Genomic DNA, 27,786 nt, shown 5'->3' with positions numbered 1-27,786 from the left:
TAAATTGCGTCAGCTCTCATTGTGTCGGAAAAAATAAAACTTGTAGTGGCGTTTGGTTCCAGAATATTTCTCCTACATTATCCGACGCCACATTCGCCAGTGTGACACAGGTTTGAGTTGACTCGTACTTTTTTGGGCGGGCACACTGTACTTTGCACATCAAAGGCATGAACTGGACCACTACTCACAGACTCCAGGAGACAGCCGTAGATGATTTTAGTGGAGTTTACTGATCACTCGTGGTACAGGATAATCCCACAAACGAAACAAAAGGCAGAACTTGCACAAAGCACAGCTTATCTTCCTGACAAAAAGGTTCCAATCAAAGAAGATATCAGAAAAACACCCAAAAATACTTAAAATGCAAAATACGGTCAAACTAATGTATCCCACGTGTCGCTCTAGCGTCTTCACTTCAGTGTTATATAATCTGAGCCTCTAATAACTGATGCAACTGCGCATAAAAGACGAAAAGCCCAAACACCAGGGGGCGCATTTTAGCAGCTTGTAGCAGACAGTATGGGACGACTTGCAACTTTTATATTAAGGGAAAAAATTAAATTCAATAAAAATATGAATTACTTAAATTAAACAATTGGCTCTTACATTACCGGCCCCTAATTGACTAGGCAGGAAGCATATCAATTACAAACTACAAAGAAAATATCAAGAGCCAAATAAACAACAATACAGTTCAATAATGTCCTTTTCTTGTCTTGGCCTTTCCTAAACGTCAGCTTCACAAAGCAGGCAAAGCTTGTCGATAGGCCTTTCCAAGGTGTTGGTCTTTGTCTTGATCAGGACTCTACGTACCAGACCATGTTTGTCTGGAATAGCCTTTAGAACCCTGCCCATGGTCCATGAATTACGGGGCGCAGAGTCGTCCACGATCAGGACGATGTCGTCAGGAGCAAGGTTTCGCTTGACTTGAGACCATTTTTGGCGTTTTTGAAGAAGGGGTAGAAACTCCTTGGCCCACCGCTTCCAGAACAGATCTGCGATGTACTGTGTCTGCCTCCAGCGTCGACGAGCGTACAGATCTGCTGTCTGGAACAGTCCAACAGGCATTAATGGCTGTTTCTTCATCAGCAACAGGTGATTCGACGTCAGGGGTTCCAGATCCCTGGGATCCTCCGAAGACATAGTGATGGGCCTGCTGTTAATGATGGCTTCAGCTTCGCATAACACTGTCTGAAGGCATTCATCGTCAGGTGTCTGCTGCTTCAGTACGGAGTGCAGGACTTTTCTCACAGTGCGGATTTGCCTCTCCCAAACTCCGCCATGGTGAGAGCCACTGGGTGGATTGAAAATCCATTGAATTCCTTTCTGCATAAGCGAGTCTTGAATTTTGGATTGGTTCCACTGCTGTATGGACTCACGGAGCTCTCTCTCGGTGCCAACAAAATTGGTGCCGTTGTCCGATCGTAGAATCTTTACTTGTCCTCTTCGGCACACAAACCTTCGCAGTGCATTTATGCACGAGTCCGTGTCCAGGGAGTGTGCAACCTCAATATGTACGGCTCTAATAGTCAGGCAAGTAAAGAGCACGCCGTATCTTTTCACAATGCTGCGACCTCTTTTGACCTCCAGAGGGCCAAAGTAATCGACCCCTACGTTCGTGAAGGGCGGCTGGTCGGGCAGCACTCGGTCAGGGGGCAAGTTGGACATTTTTTGTTCCCCAACTCTTCCATGATGTCTGCTACAGACAACGCACTTCCTAAGGAGGCTTCTTATTGCTGAGCTCGCTTTGGGAATCCAGTATCTTTGTCTTAATTCTGAAAGCATATAGTTTCGACCAGAGTGCCCAATCCTCTCGTGGATGTCTTGCAGGATGAGATTAGCAATGGGCATGTCCTTAGACAAAATGACTGGGTGCATAGTCTCTTCCGGCAGTGCAGAGTTGCAGAGCCTGCCTCCGACTCTGAGCATGCCGTCCTGCAGAACAGGATCCAATTTGTAGGTTGGACTACTCCTTTTGACACTGGCTCCTTGATTCAGAGCAGACAGCTCCTCACCAAACTTTTGGCGTTGACTGAAGCGGATAATTTCCTTTTCGGCCTCTGTTAAGTCCTTCACTGTCAGGGACTTTCTTTTCAGAGCTTTCTTGAAGTCGCACATGCCCTGCTCAACTGCATCCTTTAGCTTTGTAGCATTGGTGACAGTCGGAGCCATGGTGTTTCTGAGCTCCTGTCGCTTTTTGCTGAGCTGCAGAAGACTCCGTTTGAGCTTGATCAGCCAAGCAACAGCCTTCTTCAGTCGATACCACTTGGAGTAGTAATGAATCAGTTTGCTCACAGGACTTTCCTCTGTGTGAGTCAGGTTCACGTTCACAGTGATTGATTTCCTCAGTTCAATGTCATCAGGCTGTACCTGCTGAAGATCAGGATGTTCAGGCCACTGTTCTTCTGGTGTCTGTAAGAACGATGGTCCACAGATCCAACTGTGGTTCTTCAGGAAGATATCTGCTGTTTGTCCACGGGACGCACAGTCAGCTGGATTCAGTGAGGAGTTGACGTACCTCCACTGTGTTGGTCTTGTGTTATCTCTGATGACAGCCACTCTGTTAGCGACAAAGGTTTTGAAACGACTTGACTCATTTGCAAGATACCTTAGTACTGTGGTACTGTCAGTCCAGAATGTTGAATCCAGGAATTCATATTGAAGTTCTTTTTTCATCATCTTGTCCATTCTAACAGCTACGACGGCTGCTGTCAGTTCCATGCGTGGGATAGTGGTCTGCTTTAGGGGTGCCACCCTAGACTTTCCCATCAAGAAAGCGCAGTTTGACTGACCTTCTTCGTCTACAACCCGCAGGTAAGACACCGTTCCGTACCCATGTCCGCTTGCGTCAGAAAAATGGTGTAGTTGGGCTGTGGTGTTGGACCCTAAACCAGTAGGCTTGAAAGATCTCCTCACACTGAAGTCAGATATCCGCTGAAGGTCTCTCAACCACTTTAGCCATTTCTCGACAAGTTCTTTGGGAACGTCTTTGTCCCATCCTAGTTTGTCTTTGCACATTTGTTGCAGGAGCATCTTTGCAGGTAGGGTGAGTGGCGCTAGAAAGCCTAGTGGGTCGAAGATCGAACTCACAACTGAGAGAACTCCACGTCTTGTGATTGGCTTGTCTTCAATATTGATGGTGAATCTGAATGAGTCATCTTCAGTGCTCCATTGTACACCAAGAGCCCTCTCCGCAGGCAATGCATCATGACTTAAGTCTAGGTTCTTGAAACCTTTTGCCCTCTCCTCTTCTGGAATTGAAGACATCAGAAAACGGCTGTTGCTGGCCCACTTTGTTAAGTGAAACCCTCCTGTAGCACATAGCGCAGTGAGCTCTTGCACCATTACAACTGCTTCTTCTTCACTCGGAAGGGACTTGAGGCAGTCATCCACGTAGAAGTTTCTGAGAACAGTGTCCACTGTCTCGGCAGATGAGTTGCTTCTGTTGTCCTTGGCTGTCTTTTGTAGTGCAAATGTTGCGCAACTGGGGGACGACTTTGCACCAAAAATGTGTACGACCATCTTGTATTCCACAAGGGTTTCTGTGATGCATCCTTGAGGCCACCACAAAAAGCGCATGAGGTCCGTGTCTTCGTCAGGAACCCTGACTTGGTAGTACATTGCTTCTACATCAGCCATGACTGCAACATCGTCATGTCGAAATCTCAACAACACTCCTACAAGTGAATTTGTTAGGTCTGGACCTTGGAGTAGTATGTCGTTCAGTGAAATACCTTGAAAGGAAGCAGCGCAGTCGAACACCACTCGCAACTTCTTCTTCTTCGGGTGGTAGACCCCATGGTGTGGAATATACCAGATTCTGCCATCCTGACGAATGCGTTCGTCATCACGTACCGGAACTGCATGACCTTTATCAAACATGTTGTTCATGAAGGTTGTGTATTCCTTGTGGAATTCAGGATTCTTGCTGAGTTTCCTCTTCAAGTTGACTGCACGCTGCACAGCCACACTTCGGTTGTTCGGCAAGGTGAGACTTTGACTCTTCACGGGTAGGTTGAGGTAGTAGTGCCCATCAACATGGTGAACAGAGCTTGACATCTTGTCCATAAACTGATGGTCCTCTAAAGACATCTCCACCTTGTCGTCGCAGTTCCTCTCAGGGAAGTCGTGGTTGTAGTGTTGTATGGTTAACTCCTCTATGCTCTGCAGGGAGGTTCGATTAACAGTGAACCATTGCCGTTCATCACCTTCTGTATTTGCATCCGTATGTTCTTTGAGCGGCCCGTTTATGACCCAGCCAAGGGCTGTCCTGACAGCGTAGGGTCCATTGCCCTGACTGTTTACAACTCTCCACGGCTCCATTGCCTTGTGGGCGTTAGTCCCGATCATGAGTCCCACCTTGGCGTCAATGTATGGCAGTTTCACTTCTCTCAAGTATGGCCATCTGTCTACATCCCTCTGCAAAGGAATATTCCGTATGCTCACTGGTATCTCCTTCTGCGTGAACACTTTGGGCAGGTCTATGAAGTCATTTTCCTCTAGGCTGCTCACTTCCATATCGGAGAGCACATGACTTTCAATGCTCCCTTTCAGGTTCATAGTTTGGAGAATAATCTCTGTCTTTCTGCCAGTGAGGTTCAGCTGCCTGGCTAAGTCTTCAGTGCAAAACGTGCCCGTGCTGCCCGGGTCCATAAAGGCATAGGTCTCCACTGTTTTGGGACTTTTCTTGGATTTAACACGGACAGGCACAATAGCGAGGATGCCGTCTCCGTTACCGGCCCCAGTGTACGCACTGGTTTCTTCATGTACAGACCCATCAGTTCTTGAGGTGGTTTGTTCTGTCTCCTCATTGTCGGTGATTTCACTGGGTCTGTGTTCTGGCTTGGGAATGTGTAGCAGACTGGGGTGTCTTCTGGAGCACACTTGACAGCTTGCCTTCTTTTTACAAGCTGAACTTCGGTGTCCCTTACCTAAACATCCAAAACAGAGCCCACATTTTTTCAAAAACTCAACTTTATCCTTGTGTGGTTTGTCACGGAAGGAGTAACAGACTTCCAAAGCATGATTCTTTTCACAGAATAGGCAGGGCTTGACAAGAGCCACGTTGAAAGGGTTAGTGTCATTCTTTATCTTAGGAGGGGGCTGCGCTCGCTCTTCACTTGAGACAACATTTGTGGCAAAGCTACTCCTTTTCTTGACACCTTTCGCTGGCGCTTTGCTTTGGTCTCTTTTTTCCGTAGCAGGCCCAGCGTCTGCAATATTCCCAAAGAGTGGGTCCATGGTGACTTTAGCTTGCCTTTCTATAAATCTGACCAAGTCCGGAAACTTGGCGCGCCCTCGTCCTCTCTCTTGGATGTCAAAAGCAGCTCCTCTCCATTTCTCACGTAGTTTGTATGGGAGCTTTGAAATGATGGCTCTCATGTTTGCAGGGTTGTCCATCTCATCCATATAGTCGACGTCTTCCATGGCATTGCGACACGACACAAGAAACAGTGAGAATGAGTGCAATGATTTGCCATCTTCTGACTTAATTGAAGGCCACTGGAAAGCCTTCTCCATGTAAGCAGTGGCGATCTTTAATTCGTTTCCATAATACTCGGTGAGCAGTTTCATTGCCTCTTTGAAACCGCGTGCTGGTGTCATATGCTGACAGCTCCTGATGAGGTCTCTCGGCTCTCCCACCGTGTATTGTTCTAGGTAGTAGAGCTTGTCAGCACTGTTCTGTGTCTTAGACTCAATTGCGTGTTCAAATGCTCTCATAAAAGACTTGTACTGAAGTGGGTCGCCATGGAACACTGGAACACTCACTTGAGGAAGGTGAGAAGTTTGTTGCTGCCTTGCAAGCATCTCCGTAATGTCATTCTGCCTCTGCATCACTGTAAGTATGTTCCCCATACCATCGTTTTGTTGCTGTTCACCACAGGCGTACTCCTGCCTTGGTGGCTGATCCTGATGCCTCACGGACCTGACATCAGCAAAGCCGGGTGTATACTGTGGTACTGTGCTTGTTGTTTTGCGTCTGACATCAGCGGTGTGTGGCGATGAGTCCCTTTGCCTTTGTGGGTGGCTAGGAGCAAATGTAGCACCATCTTCAGGCTTTGCTTGTCCTAACAATAAGCGTGTGCTTCTTTGAGGCGACACAGGAGCATAAGTAGCACCCTGTTCAGGCTTCAAATGTCGTGGTAAAGAGCCTGTGTTTATTTGCAGCGGCACAGGAGCGTAAGCAGCGCCCTGTTCAGGCTTCAAATGTCGTGGTAAAGAGCCTGGGTTTATTTGCAGCGGCACAGGAGCATAAGCAGCGCCCTCTTCAGGCTTCAAATGTCGTGGCAAGTTGTGCTGTGGGGCATCAAACTCTGTATATACCTTAATTTTTGCAGCAGATTCTGCAATTGCGGTGTCTATTTCCAACTGTGCCATTTTAGCCTTCATTCTTGCTTGTTGCATCTCCATTTCTTGTTTCAAATGTGCCTGCTCAATTTCCAAATCTTGTTGTTTCTGTATGGCGGCTGCCTTTGCGAGTAGTGCTGCTCTGTTGGCTTCTTCTTTTAAACGAGCTGAGGAAGCTGCTGACGCACTGCTGTGTCGGGAAGCACTGCTGTGTCGGGAAAGACCACTGACAGAGCCCTGTCCAGTATGTTTATTTGTTTCGTGCTTTAATGCGGACGCCACCGAGACACTGTCCATGAAGGTCACGTCATTGTCACATTCCAGTGCCGTATCAAGCCGTCTTTGTTTGGCTCCCACCATCCATTCATTTGTTCTCTTAATAAAGTCATTAAAGTAGGCCAATTTTGGTTGAAACCATTGTTCTTGGTCTGCATCTTTCTCTTCTTCATTAATTAAAGGCAGTACTGCTTTGTTTGCTTCAATGAAACCATCACGAAATTGCTGTAGGTTTATTAAATGTACATCTTCAATTTCCTCCACATTGCAATCATGTTCCATAATTTCTTCCATTTCCTTCTCTTTTGCCGTCAATACCCTGAGCTTATATCTCCTTGCATTCAAGAGCCTGTGCAGTTTGTCTTCTAAAGCCTTTGGGGTAGGTTTTGGCTCCCTCTTGTGGCCAGGTTCAAACAGTGCAGGTTGCTCGGATTGCGCAATGCTTTCCTCGTCCATAGTGACGTCACGCTCGTCGCGTTATACTTGTGACAGTTTTCCACAAAACCGAATATATTCTTCAGTTAAACCGTCACAAGTTCCATAAAACAGTTCAAGGCTTGCTGCAGGGTATGTATATAGCTCAAAAGGCAGGCAGGCTAACGTTTTTCATTCATTCATTCATGTGGTATTAGTTTGACAAGTTGTAGTGGCGTTTGGTTCCAGAATATTTCTCCTACATTATCCGACGCCACATTCGCCAGTGTGACACAGGTTTGAGTTGACTCGTACTTTTTTGGGCGGGCACACTGTACTTTGCACATCAAAGGCATGAACTGGACCACTACTCACAGACTCCAGGAGACAGCCGTAGATGATTTTAGTGGAGTTTACTGATCACTCGTGGTACAGGATAATCCCACAAACGAAACAAAAGGCAGAACTTGCACAAAGCACAGCTTATCTTCCTGACAAAAAGGTTCCAATCAAAGAAGATATCAGAAAAACACCCAAAAATACTTAAAATGCAAAATACGGTCAAACTAATGTATCCCACGTGTCGCTCTAGCGTCTTCACTTCAGTGTTATATAATCTGAGCCTCTAATAACTGATGCAACTGCGCATAAAAGACGAAAAGCCCAAACACCAGGGGGCGCATTTTAGCAGCTTGTAGCAGACAGTATGGGACGACTTGCAACTTTTATATTAAGGGAAAAAATTAAATTCAATAAAAATATGAATTACTTAAATTAAACAATTGGCTCTTACAAAACTCTTTCTAAACCTTCTTGCTTGTGTTGTTTTCTCAGATGTAAATCACTTTGGATAAAAGCGTCTGCTAAATGACAGAAGTCGTAGTAAACCAGTGATGAAAAGAATGTTGTATGCATTTTGTTCTAATTACTTTCGTTGGTAAATGAAATACTTACTGTAACTGTGAGAAGGAACTATGTCATTTGTTCAGACTCCACTGCAGCCCTTCAGAGTTTGACTTCAAATAAAACAAGAGAAGATCTAGTGTTGGAAATATTAATGGTATTGTGGAGGTTATGCAGAACTGGAATTACTGTGTAGTTTTGTTGGGTTCCTGCCCACATGGGTGTTGATGGCAATGAGAAAGCAGACAATATTGCTAAAAGAGCATTGAAATTGAGTAGTGAGGTAATTATGGAAATTCCTTTTGGTAAAGGTGAAGCAAAATCATGAATTAGAAAGGCAGTGAGGGATTCATGGCAGAAGGTGTGGGACAACGGTGTAAAAGGGAGACATTTTTATAACATACAGAAGTCAATTAACGTGAAGGTTTTCAAAGGAAAGTGTAGGAGAGAGGAAGTCATCATTTCTAGATTAAGATTAGGTCATACTAGTTTAAAATCAACTCTGTATTTAATGTCAAAGTCCGTGTCTGATAAATGTGATGAGTGTGATGTCACAGAGAATGTAGAGCATGTGATTCTTAAATGTGGCAAGTATGAGGTAGAAAGGAACGCTTTAAGAGACAGGATGTACGAGCTGGGACGGGAATGGAGTTTAGTAGGTTATTAGGGAGGAGTGAGGTGATGAGGGATTGTTATAAGGAAATCCTTGTCTTTCTTAAAGATGCAGGGATAGATAATAAGATTTAAATGTGGTTATCTTATTTTATTTAGGTATTTCCTTTTTTCCCCCTTTAAGTTAGACTGTAACCTGGTGTAATAATGATCCTGATGTTACACACTCCGGTACAGCAGGTGGCGGTAGAACCTAATAACGTTGGTTGTGATCCGCCATTAAACCTAGAGAAGAAGAAGGAGAGGACGGTTCTGTTGTTTCCTTTCTTTTTCCTCTTCAACAATGTCTAAGGTGAATCATCTGAGAGAGTTTATCGGTCAGCGACTAACAGCAGCTGCTGTAGAAATATTGTCAGTGTTTGAAAAAAGCATCTTGGAGTATGAAGAAGAGCTCGACCGTCAGCGCAGACTGTTGGATCTCGCCTGGAAACCTGAAATCAGACTCCACAGAGTCGGTACGTAACCCTGGAAAGTTGAATGAATGAACACATGAGTATGACTTTGTTTCGAGTTAAAAGCCGTGGTGATGAAGCAAACGAACTAAATGGGAAACTCCCCAAGCCAGCCGTCATTCGTACTTCCGTGGTCAAATCAGCCGCTCCTAAATTTTCATGTGCTCCTATTTCAGCCTTTTAATGCAAATGCATGCAGCTCAGAAACGGAAAGATATGAAATACTGAGTTTGAGATAATGCAGATATGTTTTTCATATACTTCCACCGTAATATTTACAAGCTCTTACTGTAAAAGAAAGGGATGAAACACTACTTTTTTTTAAACTTCAGGCTCTGTTTTGCAGAGACTATAAAAATGAATAATAATTTCACCCAATACCCCATATAGCCCTCTTCACACCTAAAATCACTACAGGCACTGTGAATTTCAAACAATTTTACTGTGGAAAAATTTAAATATTAACATCTAAACTTCAAACACCTTACTTTTCTACAAAAGTAATTCGCCTTTTTTCCTTCAGGTTCTGTTTTTCCAGAGACTATAAAAATTAATTCTCCCATAATTTCACCCAATACCTCATATACCCCTCTTCACAACTGTAATCATTATAAGCATGCTTAATTTCAAACAATTTTACTGCAGGATTCTTACTAGGACTAGCTGTTAATATCCCTAAAAATATCAGCACAATAACTCCTAGCGCACATGTGGGTGGGTGGAGTTTGGACATGATCGCGGGGCACCACCAAATCTACACGTCATCAGTCGTGTGTCTTGTCTTCATCAGGTGTTTCGGCCTCTTATCACAATACTCCCTCTGCCAAGGTCGGCCCCCACAGGCTGATCAGACCTGGTTGTGTGTCATACGGTGGCCCCCCGGGGTCATGTAGCAGCCCATGTTGATCCCTCCGTTTCAGCCACAGCCACTGACTGCTCCGTTCGGCTGCTTTGACAAGTTCTTTTATTGCCTTCCACTGGGCCTGTTAGTCCTCTGATCCCAACTTCCTTCAGGAGCCGTGTGGTGGACCTGGCTACAAAGCCTCGGAAGCAGCTCCACCTCCACTGGCCACACCTTTACGTTCCGCCCCCGCACCTCTGCATCAGCTGCTGCTAGGTTGGCATAGCTTTTCTTTCAAATGCTTCGTCGATGGCATCCTCCCATGGGACAGTCAGCTCCACAATGAAGACACGACGGCAGGACTTGGACCAGAGGACCAAATCTGGGAGCAGGTTGGTTGCTGCGATTTCTGGCGGGAAAGTGAGGCCTCTGGCTGAGGTCGACCCGCATTTCCCAATCCCGGGCTGTGTCCAGTGGGCCTGAGTTTGGAGGTGATGGCTTGGTTCTCCATTTCTCCCTTTCTCGGATGAATGTTGTCTTCCGTGGGAGGGTGGTCCGGGTACAAATATTGAAATATTAACATCTAAACTTCAAACACCTTACTTTTCTACGAAAGTCATTCGCCTTTTTTCCTTCAGGTTCTGTTTTTCCAGAGACTATAAAAATGAAACCTCCCATAATTTCACCCAATGCCTCATATAGCCCTCTTCACAACTACAATCACTACAGGCACAGTGAATTTCAAACAATTTTACTGTATAAATATTTAAATATTAAGGTGTAAACTTCAAACACCTTACTTTTCTAAAAACCTTTCTATATTTAGTATTTCAGTGTTTTTTATCTTTTACTGTCCTTATTGTTCAGCTGTGTTTTTTAATATTTATATTCCTATACTAATAATAATACATATTTATAGAAGTCTTTCAGGACAGCTAAGGTCGCCGTACAAAAGGACATTAAAAACAATCAAAACATTGCCATCAATTAAAAACATAACAAAGTACAATACATGAAACAGTAAAGTGCAATAGTGAGTTATTCCAGTTCCAAGATTATTGTGAGTCTGCATGTCTGAAAAGATGAGGTTTAAGGTGGATTTGAAGGAGATGAGAGGGTGAGGTGGATAGACGAGCAGATGAGAGGGTGAGGGGGATAAGAGCAGATGAGAGGGTGAGGTGGATAAGAGCAGATGAGAGGGTGAGGTGGATAAGAGCAGATGAGAGGGTGAGGTGGATAGGAGCAGATGAGAGGGTGAGGTGGATAGGAGCAGATGAGAGGGTGAGGTGGATAGACGAGCAGATGAGAGGGTGAGGTGGATAAGAGCAGATGAAAGGGTGAGGTGGATAGGAGCAGATGAGAGGGTGAGGTGGATAGACGAGCAGATGAGAGGGTGAGGTGGATAAGAGCAGATGAGAGGGTGAGGTGGATAAGAGCAGATGAGAGGGTGAGGTGGATAGACGAGCAGATGAGAGGGTGAGGTGGATAGACGAGCAGATGAGAGGGTGAGGTGGATAAGAGCAGATGAGAGGGTGAGGTGGATAAGAGCAGATGAGAGGGTGAGGTGGATAGACGAGCAGATGAGAGGGTGAGGTGGATAGACGAGCAGATGAGAGGGTGAGGTGGATAAGAGCAGATGAGAGGGTGAGGTGGATAGACGAGCAGATGAGAGGGTGAGGTGGATAAGAGCAGATGAGAGGGTGAGGTGGATAGACGAGCAGATGAGAGGGTGAGGTGGATGGAAGAGGAGGACTGAGAGAACGGTGAGGATGTTAATATGAAGCAGCTCAGCAAGACACTGTGGGGCTGGTTGTTGATCCTTGAAGGTGAGAAGAAGAATTTTCAAAGTGATGCAGTATTTGATTGGAAGTCCATGGAGCTGCTGCAGGACAGCACACAACATTTGGGGGTTTTCAAAATGTATTTTGCACTCAAAGTCGAAGATTTATGTATGTGTGTATATATATATATATATATATATATATATATATATATATAATTATGTATTAATTGTCTCCAGATTTAGTCATTGTGAATGTTAAATATAATCAGATAAATAAATATTATTTTAAATGCTCATTTTGAAACCATGCATTGTGCAAACTTAATGAAATTGATATTGACCTACTTTTAATAAAACACGCCATAATGACAAAGCACTGGAAATCTGCAACAAAAAAACCACAAACAAAACGGATGTCTGGGTTGTTCCATATGGGTGTACGGTCACAATGGAAAAAGTGAAATTTTAGCTACTTTAAGAAATTCCCACCAAGCTGATAAAGTTGTGCTAATATTATTGCTTTTGAAACATTGATGATGTTTGATTTCCACCTTTCCACCAATTTGAATATTATATTGAGCACAAGCATTTCAGTCCATAGTAGCCAGTTTGATGTTATAAATAAGCAACTTGACTGTTGTTGTTCATCATTCAATCCCTTCGGTGCCAGTGTTTGTAAAGTAAAAATCCAGAAGAGCTCTCGACGTTTTAGCAGCAAGTCCAGATTCCCATCCCTCCGTGGAAGGCTGACTTTTTCAAGTCCACAAAAACGTAAAGTTGAGATGATATGTTTGTTCTCGTTGAAATGAACAGCCACAGGATAGTTAATGTCTTTTCTCCATATGGAGCTTTTGTGTTCACTTATCCTTTGTTTTAGCTGTCTGGAAGTTTTTCCCACATATGCTAGACCTCAACGGCAGCGTAGCATATATATATATGACATGTGTAGATGCGCAAGTAATCACCTCTTTGATGGAAATTTTTTTATTAGAGTGGGGATGATAAACAGTCTCTGAGTAGGTGGCTTAGGTGTTTGGGTAGTATAGTCAGCGGGAACAAGCAGGTCAGGTTTGTGCCAGTATTTCTCAAATGTGGATTTCACAGAGTGATACAGGTCACAAAGAACTTCTTTTCTTTCTTTTGGCTTTTTTGTAGCAGTTGTGAGCGTGATTTCCTCCGTGCCGCATCATACGCCCTCTGGATACAATCCATAGGATATCCCCGCTGGACAAATCTAGAGCTCATCTCTGATGCCTTGTCTATGAAATCCTCTGTACAGCTGCAAATTCTCCGGGATCTAAAAAACTGGCTTTTGGGTAGGCCTCATATGAGGGGAGGAGGATGAAAACTACTAGCCAATAAGAACGTATTTCCTTCGGTTTCTTTGTGGTAGAGTAAAGTGGATAAGGAGCCATTGTTTTGTTCAACCCACATATCTAGAAAAAGAACTTTTTCACTACTATACTCCATTGTAAATTGGAGGTTGCTGTCGAAGCTATTCAGTAAGGTAAAAAAGTCTTCCAGTTCGTTAGCATCAGCTTTAATTAGACAGAAGATGTCATCAATGAATCTGTACCATTTTAAGATTTTTGGCAAAAAAATATTGTGCTCAGGATTTCACAGTTTTTTTCAAAGTGACTCACGTATAGATTTGCCTAATTCGGAGCACAAATAGAGCTGGTACCAGATACTTGTAAATAATATTCACCATTAAAGTTAAAGTAGTTTTTCTTCATGATTAAAGTAGCTAAGTCAACAATAAACGTATCCAGGGGCATTAGTAAGTCCTGCAAATACAACTTTTAGGCTTCTCTACCACCATCATGGGGAATATTAGTGTAGAGACTGGGGATGTCGAAGGTGACCAACAGAAGATCATCAGGAAGGTTAGTGAGGTTAAAGATCTTATTAATGAAATCCGTGGAGTCTCTAATATACGCTGGTAGTGTTTGGACATAAGGTTTGATATAGTGATCCACAAACTCTGACAAAGTTGATAGTAAAGCGTTCATCTGGGCCACAATAGGGCGACCCGGAGGATTTGACAGGCTTTTGTGCACTTTGGGTAGTGTGTAAAAGACTGGACAAACGGGATGCTGACAATACAAGAATTTACAAGAAATGCTCAACCTGAAATGCAACAACTTTATTCTTTAACTGTCTCGATACCAACGCAATAACACAAGAGTACAGTCAAAGTGCCGCCTAATGGTCACACAGAGTAATGCACTTGTTTTCAAATATACTACATAGATGAAGGGGAAGACCGAAGGTTCAGGACAAAGTTTAAACCTCACAAATACAACCAAACAATCAACACTGGGAAACACTTTTGACTTGTTAAAATCCTATCTTTTTGTCCCTTTTTGTAATTCCAGAACTCCCACAAGAAAATGTTTGTAAGGTGGAGGAGGACGGGGTTTTCAGTGACCAGCACCTGGATAACCTGGAGAGGAGCTGCAGCCCGGACCAGGAGGAACCAGGGCATCCACAGACTACAGAACTGGAGGAAGACTCCAGCGGTCAGGAGATGAAACACAAGGACGTAGAGGTGGATGTCTCATTGGTCAATGTCGCTGTTGTGAAAGTTGAAAATGGTGAACCAGAACCAAACTGTGGCCAGCTGCTGTTGCACACTTCTCCTGAAGCTCAAAACAAAGATGAGGAAGGGACTGAAAGTTTACGCTCAGACTCCAGTAAAACTGCATATCCGGAGCCAATGAGACGACACGGTGACCACGAAAATGCTGCTGTCCCGTCAGACAGCAACTGTAAATCAAAGCTGACCAGGACCCACACGGGGAAGAAGGCGTTTTCTTGCAGCACTTGCAGGAAAGAGTTCAGTAAAAGTAGTAATTTAATGGATCACATGAAGATCCACACTGGCAAAAGGCCGCACCTGTGCAACACCTGCGGAAAATCGTTTAGACAATCATCAACGCTCAAGAACCATAAAATGATCCACACTGGCGAAAGGCCATTCGTGTGCAACACTTGCAGCAAAACCTTTACTAGATCATCACATCTTAAAAGCCACATATACACGCACACGGGCGAGAAGCCCTACATCTGCAAAACATGTGGAAAAAGTTACACAGATCATTCCAGCCTAAGGGTTCACTCGAGGACCCACACCGGCAAAAAGCCGTACCTGTGCAACACCTGCAATAAAACCTTTATTACATTATCAAGTCTTAAATTCCACATAACCACGCACACGGGTGAGAAGCCCTACATCTGCAAAACATGTGGAAAAAGTTACAGGCTACCTTCCCACCTGGTGATTCACTCGAGGACCCACACCGGCGAAAGGCCATACCTGTGCAAAACCTGCAGCAAAACCTTTGCTGATTTATCAAATCTTAAACGGCACATAACCACGCACACGGGCTAGCAGCGATATTTGTGCAAAACGCAGAATTGATTTGCTGAGTCACATGAGAAATCACCCGGAAGAGAAGTCTGGAGACTCGTGAAAAATGAAGCTCATGTTGTCGTCCTCCGGGGGCAGCTGTCCACTCCTGTCTCACCCACAGAAGAAGAACCCGCAGAAGTCCAACCACCACCTCCTGTGGCTGATGAGCCTAATCCCCTCCCCACAAGGGTTGCAGGTTCAACCCAGATTTATGCTTCTCCGTCAACTTGACGCAGAGGGAACGATGTGGTTGTGTACACTTTTTAAAGTTCTGCATTGAGGTTGTTTGAATCCCTGTTCCTTCTTAAAATCGTATTATTTGTTGCTGTTGGTAACTTGTCGTCTCCACGGTGCAAATAAAGAGCTGTTAGTATGTGCTGAAGTTTCTTTAAACATGACAGTTTATTTCGTTCATCTACAAAGCCTCTCTCACACATCCTTTTTCCCGTCTGTTTCTTCTTCACTCACATTCTCTTTGTAAAGTTAATCTGCAGCTCCATGTTGTTAAACTCTCTCCATCTACTCCGTTCAGAGGTTATACATAGTTCGCTGAAAACTGTAAAAGGCTTTATACATTTTAAAATCTGAGCTGCGCGTACATCAGATTATCGTGATAATTTATGAGACAAACTAAATCAAAACAATGTAATTCAAATGATCCATGCTGTGTTATTGTAACTATATGTTACAACATATTTGTGTACGTTTTTCATATTATTTAAATAATATAAAATTAACAATATTATTTAATCACATGTATAAAATCAAGTTGTACTAGATTTACAACTCGTCTGACACATGATTTATTCTAAAGCTGATGTTGAGATACGTCTTGAAGCTGCAGATCTGCAGGTTGGAGAGCAGGAAGAAGAGGGAGGATCATCGGGATCAGATTCCAGGAAGAGGACAGACTTTGGATTTAACCCTTTTATATCAGACATCCGTTTGAAAGTAAATGTTTTTTTTACCTCAACTCATATTTAGTAAGAAATAATCATGAAAAATGTAATTCAATTTTCATTTTACATGGATGAATTATTTTATTGTTTATAATTCTGGAATATTACACTCTCCATATGTAGAAAGAGCAGCAGTGCCCCCTGGTGGTGAGTTATAAAAGCTCAACATAAACCCAAGAGTGAACAATCTATCGTAATAATAATAATAAAAACACAAATAAAAAAAGACTTTAGTGCATCAACAAGAGGAAAGTTGTCAGTGACGCAGATTATTGGTACAGCGTGATCAGTACAACCAGCATTTAGCTCAGAAAACAATGTGGAAAGAGAAATGTCATCAAATGAAGTTGAAAAGTGGAGATGCACTTTTGTCCTTTATCCTCAACTTCCTCAATCACGTCATTTTGATCCAGATTGTTATTTCACTGGTCTTGGCTTCATCAAATGACACATCCAGGGACAGAAGCCGTGTATAGGTGTTCATCCTGTCCAGGTGTTGGAAGGTGAAGTGAAGCCGAAGCCATCGCTTCATCCACTGATCTGTTGGCACGGTAGGAAAACTGATAGGAATCCACTGTGTCAGGAACCATGGAGTTGATGTGGGTTAAAAAAAGATGATCTGCTCTGTTGGTCTCTGGAGAAGGTTTAATCAAAATGTCTCCACATTTCTAGTCCATGAAAGAAGCAGATTTTATGTCCATCAAATGCAGTGTCCATTGTTTTTGATAACTTCCTGCCACAAGGAGCCTCAGAGACTGAAGCACAGGTTGGAGATTCCTTCTGTAGCAGAAACTTGCACTTTCTCAAAACCTTGTGCAACAAGCCTGGCTTTTGGTACCAGTCCATTTTCCATCTCTTTCAAAGTGCAAACTCAACGAGTGGAAATGCACTTTTGTAATAATAATTACAATAATAATAAAAATAATAATATGATAATGGAGGGAGGACTTTGAATGAATGAAAGAATGAATGAAATGAAAACTGCAAAAGTCATCCCACTGTACAGAACTGGAGACAGACACCAATTCACTAATTACAGGCCTGATTCTTTACTCCCAACATTTTCTAAGATCGTAGAAAAAGTATTTATTTACAGGTTGGACAAATTAATGCCAATCAAAAGGCCACGCCCCTAATTACGCATTAAACTTCTTGCTTTATATAATTCCAACCTGCCACAATACGAGGAAAAAGAGGCTTCAAACCCCTGCAGAAAACCTGTGGGTGATTCATGCATGAATGAACCGTCATTCTGAGTTTGGGGGTTAGTTTGGGATCTTTATTCCCTCTAGTGGTTAAATGTTGGAAACTGCAGCTGTAAATGAGTCTTGTATATCTATATATTTCACACCAAAATCAGTTTGATAGTTTGATCAGTTTGATATTTAAATGTTTTAATGTCTCAAAGACTTACCATGTGTATTATTTAGAAGCCCATTGCAATAAAAGTTTCTTAACAACATAAATGTTTTATGACAAATAATAAAGAACACATGAATTAAAAATATTTGTATTTTATATTTTGATATTAACAATCAGAAGCTTATCATATACATTGCGTCAGCTCTCATTGTGTCAGAAAAAATTAAACTCTTTCTAAACCTTCTTGCTTGTGTTGTTTTCTCAGATGTAAATCACTTTGGATAAAAGCGTCTGCTAAATGACAGAAGTCGTAGTAAACCAGTGATGAAAAGAATGTTGTATGCATTTTGTTCTAATTACTTTCGTTGGTAAATGAAATACTTACTGTAACTGCGAGAAGGAACTATGTCATTTGTTCAGACTCCACTGCAGCCCTTCAGAGTTTGACTTCAAATAAAACAACAAGAGAAGATCTAGTGTTGGAAATATTAATGGTATTGTGGAGGTTATGCAGAACTGGAATTACTGTGCAGTTTTGTTGGGTTCCTGCCCACATGGATGTTGATGGCAATGAGAAAGCAGACAATATTGCTAAAAGAGCATTGAAATTGAGTAGTGAGGTAATTATGGAAATTCCTTTTGGTAAAGGTGAAGCAAAATCATGAATTAGAAAGGCAGTGAGGGATTCATGGCAGAAGGTGTGGGACAACGGTGTAAAAGGGAGACATTTTTATAACATACAGAAGTCAATTAACGTGAAGGTTTTCAAAGGAAAGTGTAGGAGAGAGGAAGTCATCATTTCTAGATTAAGATTAGGTCATACTAGTTTAAAATCAACTCTGTATTTAATGTCAAAGTCCGTGTCTGATAAATGTGATGAGTGTGATGTCACAGAGAATGTAGAGCATGTGATTCTTAAATGTGGCAAGTATGAGGTAGAAAGGAACGCTTTAAGAGACAGGATGTACGAGCTGGGACGGGAATGGAGTTTAGTAGGTTATTAGGGAGGAGTGAGGTGATGAGGGATTGTTATAAGGAAATCCTTGTCTTTCTTAAAGATGCAGGGATAGATAATAAGATTTAAATGTGGTTATCTTATTTTATTTAGGTATTTCCTTTTTTCCCCCCTTTAAGTTAGACTGTAACCTGGTGTAATAATGATCCTGATGTTACACACTCCGGTACAGCAGGTGGCGGTAGAACCTAATAACGTTGGTTGTGATCCGCCATTAAACCTAGAGAAGAAGAAGGAGAGGACGGTTCTGTTGTTTCCTTTCTTTTTCCTCTTCAACAATGTCTAAGGTGAATCATCTGAGAGAGTTTATCGGTCAGCGACTAACAGCAGCTGCTGTAGAAATATTGTCAGTGTTTGAAAAAAGCATCTTGGAGTATGAAGAAGAGCTCGACCGTCAGCGCAGACTGTTGGACCTCGCCTGGAAACCTGAAATCAGACTCCACAGAGTCGGTACGTAACCCTGGAAAGTTGAATGAATGAACACATGAGTATGACTCCTACAAGATCCCTTTGTTTCCAGTTAAAAGCCGTGGTGATGAAGCAAACCAACTAAATGGGAAACTCCCCAGCTCAAGCAGCTGCTGATGTGGGATTCGGAAACATCCCGAACTAACTTGTTGTTCTGTTTACTTGGTGCTGCCTTTCATGCTCCATTCACACTCTGGACCAGACTCATATTTCACACTTAACACTTAATCCTTTATTCTGTAGAAAAGATGCAGATCACCGTTTTTTTTAGATGTATTTATTCAGCACAGTATAAAAACAGAACAAGTAACATACAAATGTAAAAGAGAGATTGGTAATGTGCTAGGCTGAGGCAAAAAGCCCAAGGGGCTTATACGAGGCCTCTACCTGTAAAATACAGCAAAATATTGTACAAAGATTTAAAATATGCAGAATACATGATTGCAGTCTAAAAACAAAGCAAATAAACAGCAGCATGAATAGAATACATGGTATCTACATGATTAAAGAAAAAAATAACAAATCTAGAAATATCATTAGATAATTTGATCAATCAAATGTGTCCTGAGGTTAAGTTTAAAATGATTGAATGAAGTAGAGGTAGACGAGATTGCTGTAGGTGTTCCATAACTGTATCTGATGGAGAACTGACACAAACCAGTACGGAACTTCAGGAGATTTAAATGATTAGCCTGTCTTGTATTAAAATGGTGCATATCACTGTTGAACTGAAAACAATCTTTACATGGCAAAGAAAATGAAAGTGGAAGGAACAATACTTTGAAAATAAAATTGCAGGTTTGATATATATTTAATCCATCGTAGGAACAAAGGGTACTGGAATTTTAAAGAGCATATTGCAGGTTAGAATTTTTTCAAAAATTATACCTGACCTTATGTGAAAATGACTATGTGAGAAGTTAATGTAGGATTTAATACGTTTTACAAGACATAAGGGCACGTATTCAAAAAGTGGCTGATTTTAGCCAAGCTCCTACAAACGCTTTTTTTCTCGAACACCGTGTCATATGACGTAGCAGCAGGGAGACGTCTCCACAGCTGCCCCATCTGACTGTGCAGACCCCGTCCACACTTAGCCGGTATCTGCTTAACCAAAGATATTTTCCTACTTTTGGACCTGTCATCCACATGAAAACGCAAATAAACTAATGTTTAAGAAAAACTCCGGGCAAAGTGAAGATTTTTGAAAACTCTGTTTGTAGATGCGTGTAGACAGAGACCCCGTCCACACGTAGCCGGGTATTTTTAAAACCGAATATTCCCCCCCCTCCATTTATAAAATAATTTGTATCCACATTACATCGTTTTTAAAAAAAAAACCCTTCCACACATAACCGATTAGATCTGTGTTTTCGACCACATTCATAAGCATTCCAAACCTGTAGATATCTGCGGCTCCGCAGAGTCGCGGAGGTGCAGCTTCCCCGGCAGGTGCGCCTACTTTTCCCCCCCGTGTCCCGCCACGTCTATCCTCCAAGCTATTTATTAAATAAATGGTCTCTGCTCTGGACAGCCGTTTACTGCGTTACACCGACGCAGAGCCTACGCCGTAGGGTACGCGGCGACGCGCAGCTGGGCTGCAGCTGGGCTGCAGCTGGGCTGCAGCTGGGCTGCAGCTGGGCTGCAGCTGGGCTGCAGCTGGGCTGCAGCTGGGCTGCGTTGATTAACGCGGCAGCTCCGTGCTGGGACACGGGGGAACTCGAGCCCGTTAGCCAAGAAAGAGACGCCGCTCCCGGTGAAGCGCCGCAGCGGAGGCGGCCCGGAGGCCGGAGGAACAGATGATCTACAGGGTTTGGAATGCTTATGAATGTGGTTGAAAACGCTGATCTTCGGTTCTGTGTGGAAGGTTTTTTTTTTTTAACAACAATGTAATGTGGATACAAAATATTAAATTCGGTTTTAAAAATACCTGGCTATTTCGGATGCATTTAATCAGAAAAAAGAGAAGATAATAAGCCAGTTCTCTGTTTAGAAAGTACAAACGTAGACAGATTACAAGTACTCACCCATTTTTAAGGAGTTTCCGAGTTTCTGTCAGGAGCACCCGGGGGCTGCAGTGAATAAAGGTGGATTTATGGTTCTGCGTAAAATCGACGGCGTAGCCTACGGTGTAGGGTACGCGGCGCACGCAGCTTTCTGTGCGTCGCCGCGTAACCTACGCCGTAGGGTCTGCGTTGGTGTAACGCGGACCCATAAATCAGCCTTTTAAAAAGCGAGTTTCAGCTGTCAATCAAAAGAACGTTGGGGGCCTAACGGGTTCGTAATTATAAGGCTGTGGCCCGTCATATTGGTGTGAATACACATTCACAACCTCTTCAGTGTCACAACTAACATTAAGATCCATTATTTTTCCTATTGCTGAAATTCACCGCACTCCCTCCCGACACGTCACTTCCGGTTCAACTTTTTCAGATGCGGAAGTAAAATACTCTCACAAAAACAACTCCGGAGGTCACTGTAGTATATATTTATGCATATTTAAATGTAAATTCAGTTCCTACATTATTTTCCTACACATTGATTCACAGGGGTCTCCAACCTGCAATATGCTCTTTAACTTTAAGTTTATTGAAATGCCTGGCCTTTCATGATTGAATCGAAATCTTAATCTCAGATGTAAAGTGTGATGAATCAATAATATCTTATGTTGCTAAATGGGAATTCTTAAAATTTGAAATTCTAGAATTTGCTATTAGTTCTGGAAAATCACGTAACAGAAGTAACAAATTATCCGAAATTAGCAAAGAAATAAATTCTATTGCAATAAAACTTCACATACTGATGAGGATAAACAAAATTTACAAATTTAACAAATTAAGCTTGATGAAATCTATCTCAGGAGAGCCAAAGGTTCTTATATAAGATCAAGAGCAAAATGGATAGAGGAAGGAGAAAAAAGCACATCATACTTTTGTCGATTTGAAAAAAGAAAACGGGAAAGAAATTCAATCAAAACACTGGTGATTAAAGATCAAACTGTCACAGATCCAGCTGTGATTGCCAGAGAAATAGTTTCCTTCTACAGTAAGTTATATTCCTCATCTTTCTCTAGAGATGATGCTGACAACTTTTTTAACTATATCAAAGATCTTATTCCAACTATAGAAAAAGAGATTTATGTGATGCTGATATTTCTTCTGTTGAACTTGACCAGTTAACAGTTTGTCTTTGGACAAATCCCCAGGGAGTGATGGTCTTACTGCAAATTTTTATAAACATTTCTGGGATTTATTAAAGGAACCATTCTCTCCTCTCTTCCTCCCACAAGAAAATGTGTGTAAGGTGGAGGAGGACGGGGTTTTCAGTGACCAGCACCTGGATAACCTGGAGAGGAGCTGCAGCCCGGACCAGGAGGAACCAGGGCATCCACAGACTACAGAACTGGAGGAAGACTCCAGCGGTCAGGAGATGAAGCACGAGGACGTAGAGGTGGATGTCTCATTGGTCAATGTCGCTGATGTGAAAGTTGAAAATGGTGAACCAGGACCAAACTGTGGCCAGCTGCTGTTGCACACTTCTCCTGAAGCTCAAAACAAAGATGAGGAAGGGACTGAAAGTTTACGCTCAGACTCCGGTAAAACTGCAGATCCGGAGCCAATGAGACGACACGGTTATCACGAAGATGCTGCTGTCCCGTCAGACAGCAACTGTAAACCAAAGCTGACCAGGACCCACACGGAGAAGAAGGTATTTTCTTGTAGCACTTGCAGGAAAGAGTTCAGTAAAAGGTGTAATTTAATGGATCACATGAAGATCCACACTGGTGAAAGGCCGTACCTGTGCAACACCTGCGGAAAAACCTTTACTCAATATTCAGTTCTTAAACGGCACATAACCACGCACACGGGCGAGAAGCTCTACATCTGCAAAACATGTGGAAAGAGTTACATGCAACTTTCCACCTTGGTGGTTCACTCGAGGATCCACACTGGAGAAAGGCCGTACCTGTGCAAGACCTGCAGCAAAACCTTTACTAATTCATCACATCTTAAAAGCCACATATACACGCACACGGGCGAGAAGCCCTACATCTGCAAAACATGTGGAAAAGGTTTCACGCAACGTTCCACCCTGGTGATTCACTCGAGGACCCACACCGGTGAAAGGCCGTACGTGTGCAACACCTGCAGCAAAACCTTTACTATATTATCAGCTCTTAAGCGCCACATAACCACGCACACGGGCGAGAAGCGATATTTGTGCAAGACGTGCAACAAAGGTTTTAGCCGCAGAAGTATATTTCTGAGTCACATGAAAAGTCACCCGGAGGAGAAGTCTGGTGACTCGTGACAAATGAAGCTCATGTTGTCGTCCTCCGGGGGCAGCTGTCCACTCCTGTCTGACCCACAGAAGAAGAACCCGCAGAAGTCCAACCACCACCTCCTGTGGCTGATGAGCCTAATCCCCTCCCCACAAGGGTTGCAGGTTCAACCCGGATTTATGCTTCTCCGTCAACTTGACGCAGAGGGAACGATGTGGTTGTGTACTTTTTTTTTAAAGTTCTGCATTGAGTTTGTTTGAATTCCTGTTCCTTCTTAAAATCATATTATTTGTTGCTGTTAGTATTTGCTGAAGTTTCTTTAAACATGACAGTTTATTTTGTTCATATACAAAGCCTCTCTCACACGTCCTTTTTCCCGTCTGTTTCTTCTTCACTCACATTCTCTTTGTAAAGTTAATCTGCAGCTCCATGTTGTTAAACTCTCTCCATCTACTCCGTTCAGAGTTTAGTCCAAGTTTGATATATTTACATGTTCAGTTTTTACAACATTCCTCTGAAAAACATGAAGAAACGCAACCATCAACACGTCAGAAACCGAACAGCCAACCATCTGTCACCATGTTATAAACTTTAATGTCTGCAGCAATAAAATAAAAACCTTGAAGATTTCAGAAGTCAGTGCAGTCAGATACGGTTTGCTTTTATTTCCCCTTTTAAAATGTTTTTTATTGATTTAGAAAACAAGAACATTTATTTTGCAAATGAATGAGGAAATGAGTGTGATGTGGGATATACATCACGAATACTTGAGTCACGCTACAATACGATATTGCGGTATCTAAATTTTACGATATATTGTGATATTATAGTTCGCTGAAAACTATAAAAGGCTTTATGCGTTTTAAAATCTGAGCTGCACGTACATCAGATTATCGTGATAATTCATGGGACAAACTAAGTCAAAAACAATGCAATTCAAATGATCCATGCTGTGTTATTGTAACTATATAAGCTAAAGTTACAAAATATTTATGTATGTTTTTCATATAATTTACATAATATGAAATTAACAATATTATCTAATCACATGTATAAAATCAAGTTGTGCTAGATTTACAACTCGTCTGACACATGATTTATTCTAAAGCTGATGTTGAGATCCGTGTTGAAGCTGCAGATCTGCAGGTTGGAGAGCAGGAAGAAGAGGGAGGATCATCGGGATCAGATTCCAGGAAGAGGACACACTTTGGATTTAACCCTTTTATATCAGTCTGCAGGGCAGCTGTGGCTACAAACGTAGCTACTACCACCGGTGAGAATGTGTATGAATGAATAATGATTTCTGTAAAGCGCTCTGGGTGCCTTAAGGGCGCTATATAAATCCATGTCATTGTTATTATTATTATAAAAAAAAAATTAAATGCAGTTTAATGAAACCACAGTATCAAGTGCAAATCTCATCAACTAATTCAGCATTTGACGTTAGAAACAGCCAATCATACCTGCCCTAGAAACAAAATATTAACATGGACAACATCATAAAGTGCATCTTAAAAACACCTTCACGACAGTACTTTGTTTGGGTGGAGAGGCTGAAACACACTGAGATTTAACAGCCATCATTTCTTAACTAGCCAGAAATCCTGAGAGGGAAGCTTGATTTTGAGAGTCAAACCTAACGTTTAGTTTTGGGAAATTCTTGGAAAAAAAACTTTGGAAGTCTCCAAAAATGCAGTGTCCATTGTTTTTGATAACTTCCTGTCACAAGGAGCGTCAGAGACTGAAGCACAGGTTGGAGATTCCTTCTGCAGAAACTTGCACTTCCTCAAAACCTTGTGCAACAAGCCTGGCTTTTGGTACCAGTCCATTTTCCATCTCTTTCAAAGTGCAAACTCAACGAGTGGAGATGCACTTTTGTAATAATAATTACAATAATAATAAAAATAATAACATGATAATGGAGGGAAGACTTTGCTGTTTCAGAGCCGAGACCACTTGCCTTCATGGAGAGGGACATGAATTCCTTCATGAATAAGGACTAAAAATAACGTAAAAGTTCAAGACAGACTAATTATCCACAATATTTAACCAATAACGATGAAGTCATTAATGATATGAATAAGGTGGTTAATAATTTTAACAGGTATTTTGTGAGTGTTGGACCAAAGCTGGCAGAAAAATGTGTGATCCTGGATCAGCTGATGGATGGAAGGAAACATTAATAAGTAGAAATCCAGATTCAATGTTTCTCACAGCTGTGGAGGAGAGAGAAATCATAGTGTAACCCACACACTAAAAGTGTATGGTCACTAAGGGGTTAACGCTGCGCGAGTCATTCTTTTTGATCCTCGGCAGCACCCGTTGGAACGGCAGACCCCGCCCCCCGCTGGTGTGTCTTGTAATTAACAGCACGCGGGAGAAAGGAAAAAAGGAGAGTGTCCAATGCATGTAAACGGGAAGGTGAAATGAGTGCAGGTGAAATTATAAAGGAAAAAACGATACAAGAGACGATAAAGAGTGCGGGAGGGAGTGCTGCATGGTGCAGTATTGCTGAAAGAATTGGTTAAATTGACAGAAGAACTCCGGTGAGTGATTTAATTGATAAGTGAACACCTTGCGTGGCAGTCAGTTACGACGGCCGTTACTTAGCAAGTTGCTCATATTAGCATCCTATAACCTGGTAGAATGTCGGTTAAAACCAGTCGGAGTATTTTTTGAACTTGTTAATTTCGGGATGTTAGTAAAATACTGTGTGTTCATATAATTTCATTTTTGATGTGCTTAAAGAATGAGTACAAGTTAAAAGATGAGTGTTCTATTCATGTCTAAAAAACGAATGTTAAAAAAATGATTTAATGCTGTGATTATTATAAGTTAAAAATGTAAACTTAAGGTAACAGTTGAACCTGACATTTAATTTATGATTTGAAATGCACTTTAAGTAATTTTTATTTGTTTTTTTCTGCACAATATGTGCAGACTGGTTTTTTTGAGACCCCCTTCTATTGAATGAGAGAAGACTTCGGATGTGATGGCGAGTCAGACCCACGGACGATGCGTTGGAGGTTCCTGCCAGTAGACTGGCCAGCTGCTGCAGGGATTGACAAGATCACCTTGAACTCAGGATTTCCCAGCTAAGGAAATACCATAACACCTACACTTAAACCTACCCGGGTAGTGTACATACATACATAAGAGACACGGAAAAGAACGAGAAACTCCTAAAGAACATTTACCAGTACAAAAAGAACTGGAAAAAATCTCAGAAGGGAATTCTTTATTTTATTTTTATTTTTTTAAGAAAAGAGCTCTATTTTATTTTGGGGTATTTATTATTTTTTCAGTCACTGTAAGTGTGATCATATTTTGTTTTGTGTTGCTACAATAAAATTGTCAGTTGTTTACAATACATTATATTCTTTCTTGCTCCTCAGAACCTATTCTACCTACTCAGAACCTATTCTTTACTCCCAACATTTTCTAAGATCTTAGAAAAAGTATTTATTTACAGGTTGGACAAATTAATGCCAATCAAAAGGCCACGCCCCTAATTACGCATTAAACTTCTTGCTTTATATAATTCCAACCTGCCACAATACGAGGAAAAAGAGGCTTCAAACCCCTGCAGAAAACCTGTGGGTGATTCATGCATGAATGAACCGTCATTCTGAGTTTGGGGGTTAGTTTGGGATCTTTATTCCCTCTAGTGGTTAAATGTTGGAAACTGCAGCTTTAAATGAGTCTTGTATATCTATATATTTCACACCAAAATCAGTTTGATAGTTTGATCAGTTTGATATTTAAATGTTTTAATGTCTCAAAGACTTACCATGTGTATTATTTAGAAGCCCATTGCAATAAAAGTTTCTTAACAACATAAATGTTTTATGACAAATAATAAAGAACACATGAATTAAATTTTTTTTTTTTTTTATATATTGATATTAACAATCAGAAGCTTATCATATAAATTGCGTCAGCTCTCGTTGTGTCAGAAAAAATAAAACTCTGTCTAAACCTTCTTGCTTGTGTTGTTTTCTCAGATGTAAATCACTTTGGATAAAAGCGTCTGCTAAATGACAGAAGTCGTAGTAAACCAGTGATGAAAAGAATGTTGTATGCATTTTGTTCTAATTACTTTCGTTGGTAAATGAAATACTTACTGTAACTGCGAGAAGGAACTATGTCATTTGTTCAGACTCCACTGCAGCTCGTCAGAGTTTGACTTCAAAGAAAACAATAAGAGAAGATCTAGTGTTGGAAATATTAATGGTATTGTGGAGGTTATGCAGAACTGGAATTACTGTGCAGTTTTGTTGGGTTCCAGCCCACATGGGTGTTGATGGCAATGAGAAAGCAGACAATATTGCTAAAAGAGCATTGAAATTGAGTAGTGAGGTAATTATGGAAATTCCTTTTGGTAAAGGTGAAGCAAAATCATGAATTAGAAAGGCAGTGAGGGATTCATGGCAGAAGGTGTGGGACAACGGTGTAAAAGGGAGACATTTTTATAACATACAGAAGTCAATTAACGTGAAGGTTTTCAAAGGAAAGTGTAGGAGAGAGGAAGTCATCATTTCTAGATTAAGATTAGGTCATACTAGTTTAAAATCAACTCTGTATTTAATGTCAAAG

General features: G+C 41.8%; 1 protein-coding gene across 1 annotated transcript in view; it reads left to right on the top strand.

Annotated features, from left to right (window-relative positions):
• Window positions 1-23,430, top strand: part of LOC133440724 (zinc finger protein 208-like) — a 44,358-nt gene extending 20,928 nt beyond the window's left edge. The window contains exons 3-5 of the mRNA XM_061718042.1: window positions 14,477-15,078; window positions 16,807-16,829; window positions 22,692-23,430. Coding sequence (XP_061574026.1) covers window positions 14,477-15,078; window positions 16,807-16,829; window positions 22,692-23,219 — 1,153 coding nt within the window. The 3' untranslated portion in view covers window positions 23,220-23,430. The remainder of the gene's footprint in view (window positions 1-14,476; window positions 15,079-16,806; window positions 16,830-22,691) is intronic.
• The last annotated feature ends 4,356 nt before the right edge of the window (window positions 23,431-27,786 follow it).

Source organism: Cololabis saira, chromosome 3, assembly GCF_033807715.1.
Source record: "Cololabis saira isolate AMF1-May2022 chromosome 3, fColSai1.1, whole genome shotgun sequence".
Lineage (NCBI taxonomy): Eukaryota > Metazoa > Chordata > Actinopteri > Beloniformes > Belonidae > Cololabis > Cololabis saira.
Note: the sequence above shows the minus strand (reverse complement) of the source record. Positions and strands in the feature narration are given on the sequence as shown.